This window comes from Etheostoma cragini, chromosome 9 (genome assembly GCF_013103735.1).
Source record: "Etheostoma cragini isolate CJK2018 chromosome 9, CSU_Ecrag_1.0, whole genome shotgun sequence".
Taxonomy (NCBI): Eukaryota; Metazoa; Chordata; class Actinopteri; order Perciformes; family Percidae; genus Etheostoma; species Etheostoma cragini.
The window spans coordinates 171396-174570 of record NC_048415.1 but is presented as its reverse complement, the minus strand read 5'-3'; the positions used below and the strand labels follow the sequence as shown (position 1 = coordinate 174570).

The 3175-nt window shown below is 45.4% G+C and overlaps 1 protein-coding gene across 1 annotated transcript in view; it reads left to right on the top strand.

Annotated features, from left to right (window-relative positions):
• The window catches only part of pdzk1ip1 (PDZK1 interacting protein 1), a 2686-nt gene extending 482 nt beyond the window's left edge, over positions 1 to 2204 (top strand). Inside the window, exons 2-5 of the mRNA XM_034882097.1 lie at positions 243 to 360; positions 1489 to 1554; positions 1805 to 1873; positions 2111 to 2204. Coding sequence (XP_034737988.1) covers positions 243 to 360; positions 1489 to 1554; positions 1805 to 1873; positions 2111 to 2183 — 326 coding nt within the window. The 3' untranslated portion in view covers positions 2184 to 2204. The remainder of the gene's footprint in view (positions 1 to 242; positions 361 to 1488; positions 1555 to 1804; positions 1874 to 2110) is intronic.
• Positions 2205 to 3175: the final 971 nt, after the last annotated feature.

Below are 3175 nucleotides of genomic sequence, written 5' to 3'. Positions count from 1 at the left end.
GTGTCTCTGTGTGTGTCTCTGTGTGTGTGTGTGTGTGTGTGTCTCTGTGTGTGTGTGTGTGTGTCTCTGTGTGTTTGTGTGTGTGTGTGTGTGTGTGTGTCTCTGTGTGTGTGTGTGTGTGTGTGTGTGTGTGTGTGTGTCATGTTACAATATTTTTTGCTGTCGTGGCTGACGTTTAACTTCTCATTAACTACTGATTACTCATTTGGAATGCGTTTGTGTGTGTTTTTGTGTGTGTGTAGCTGCGACTCCTGAGCGTCTCCTTCCTCAGTGGCTCACCGGCATCATCGCCGTCGCCGGGTTCCTCTTCCTCGTCTTCATCGTCCTCCTGGTGCAGAAAGCCTGGTGCGAGGACACGAGGTCAGAGACGATCTATGGGGGGGGCGTCTCACTCTGGGGACAAAACTAGAGAGTTGTCTCACTCTGGGGACAAAACAGAGACCTAAACACACAGGGTGAAAAGGCATCTGGCAGAAGGCTAAATTAAAAATCGGACAAAATTAACACTAAAAAAAACTAGAAAATTGCGCGGAAATGTTGCTGAGAGACGTTTGTTAGTTTCAGTGAATCGTGCTCTGGTGATTTCCTCAGAGAAGTATCCAAAATTTGTTTTCAATGTTTTCTGTCAGCAGTTGGTGCGCCTAGCTAGATTTCCTCTATTTTGACCAATAATGAAGTCTAAAGTGGTAAAACTGGAGGAGAGAGAGACATTTGTTTGAGAAACTTCCAGAGATCCGTACCGCAGCCCCCCCCCCTCTATATGCTCCTCTCTAACTCTCTCCATCCACCACATACACTGGAAGATCTGAGACGGTATGAAAACGGGACGATACGTAGACCGGGATTCTGGAGGAACCGTGCTTGATATCTGAACGCCCATTCAGCCCAATAAACACCAAAGTCTTGTCTTCGGTTTAAACCTTTAATCATGTTTCTACGTTAAAGTATGGCGATGCAGCACGGTCCCAAAGAGGGGGGGTTTGGAGCGAGGTTGAGCGATTTCCCGAACATTTCCCATTCATGTCTATGAGAAACTTTTCAGCGTTTTTTGCAGATTTTGTAAAAACCACGCAGCAAATCTCTTAGACAAGTCATAGCACACCATTCCTGATCATTACACACGTTTTGATGTATTGTGTGTGTGCGTGTTGGCAACGCTCCGGGACTAGTAGCGGGACAAAAATCTGGCGGAAGAATAATAATATATATACATATATTTCTTTTAGTGGTCCGGTTAGTTCTTTTGGTCCGGATGGGGACTCGAACCAGCGACTCAAAAGTCCCCAACCCGACTCCCAATGAACTGAGCTACTACTGCCCCCCCAATGCAGCTATATGCAGCTACGTAAGGTCGGGGGGGGGGGGGTCAATTAAAAGGATTTTTTGCATATTTAGAGAGATCAAGATTAACGTAAAAATTGGCTGGAATTCTCCTTTAATATGTTAAATATACATTAATGATAATAATACTATAAATGACGTCTGCAGGAGGAAGAGCGCCGTGGAGACGCTGAGACAAGACAACGCATACGAGACCAGTCTGGACACACTCAGGTACACACACACACACACACACACACACACACGGTAGGTACAAGTACAATTTTATACTCCAACTACTACAAAAACTACAATTCATACTTCAAGTCACACAAGGCAGTCATCTTAGACAGACACACACACACACACACACACACACACACAGATATAGTCAGGTACACACACTCTCACGCATACACACTCACTCATTTGTGCACGCACACGCACACTGTCTTAATGTAAGAGCTGATTGGTGCGTCTGCAGGAGGAAGAGCGCCGTGGAAACGCTGAGACAAGAGGACGGAAACACGTATAAGGTCCTGGAGACGGTCAGGTACACACACACACACACACACATACACAAGTATACACACGCACAGACACACACACACACAGAGACACGGTCAGATACACACACGCACAGGTACAACTACACACACACACACACACACACACACACACACACTTTCAGGTACAAGTACAACTACTAGTCGTAGGAGTAGTTCTACCGCTCATCATCATCGTCTTCTTCTTCTTCTCTCTGATAATAACGGTTGTTTTGATCATTCAGGACCAAAGAAGAAGAGAACGCCTACGACAACCTGGGGATGGACGGCCCTGAAGACAAGGTCACCTCCATGTGACCCCTCTGCTCTCATCCTATTAAAATCATCTCTAAAACTAACTGCTGAGTCGCCTCGTTACTGACTCACCTGCCGGGTTAAGAGCTGTCCAATCAGGGAGCAGATCACACCCAGGGGGCTCTGATTGGCTCAGACCAGGGCGGGGGTGGGACAAGTGTGTGGACACAACATGGCCACACACTGGCAACAAGTATCTATAAGGCGCCACACATACACACACACACACACACACACACTCATAACATTTGAGTCAAAATGTAATTTGAGACCAGTGGTGTTCAAAGTGCTGACATTATTATTATTAATAATAATAATTATCTATTAATCTGTTCAACCGCACATACCAAACTACTCACTGCAGAGACCTGTCTGTTAGCATCTGTCTGTTAGCATCCGTCTGTTAGCACCTGTCTGTTAGCACCTGTCTGTTAGCATCCGTCTGTTAGCATCTGTTGGGGGGGGGTATGGGATCAGTACCGATATAAGTTCAGGTATCGGAATGGGAAACTCAAAACCCAGATCCAGAGTTTAACATGGTTTAACCCTCCTGTGGTCGGCCCCTTGTTCACATTTATTCACTTTGACATTTTATGATAAGGAATATTAATATAATTAGCATAAAGGTAATTCATCTGGCTATCATAGGACAGGGTTATGAGTTGAAGTCCTCTAAAGATGTCCAGAGACTTCAGAGAAGAGCTCAGAGCCACCAGGGAGATTTCAGATAATCCAAAGAAACGAGAGAAGTGATCCAGTACTGGATGGAGAGCCAAGCCCACAACACACAGAACCTGTTGCTGAACTAAAGACCACCTACGTCCAGTGTGGTAGAACTGTACACATACATTCAGCTCCACAGATACACAACAGACCTGTATTATCATACTGGTCCCCCACCAGAGCTAGAGAGAGAACTGGTAGTGTGTTCCAAATCGCGCACTTCTGTACTAAATACTAACTTTTTGAGTACACTTCGTTCACATTGTTCGAAG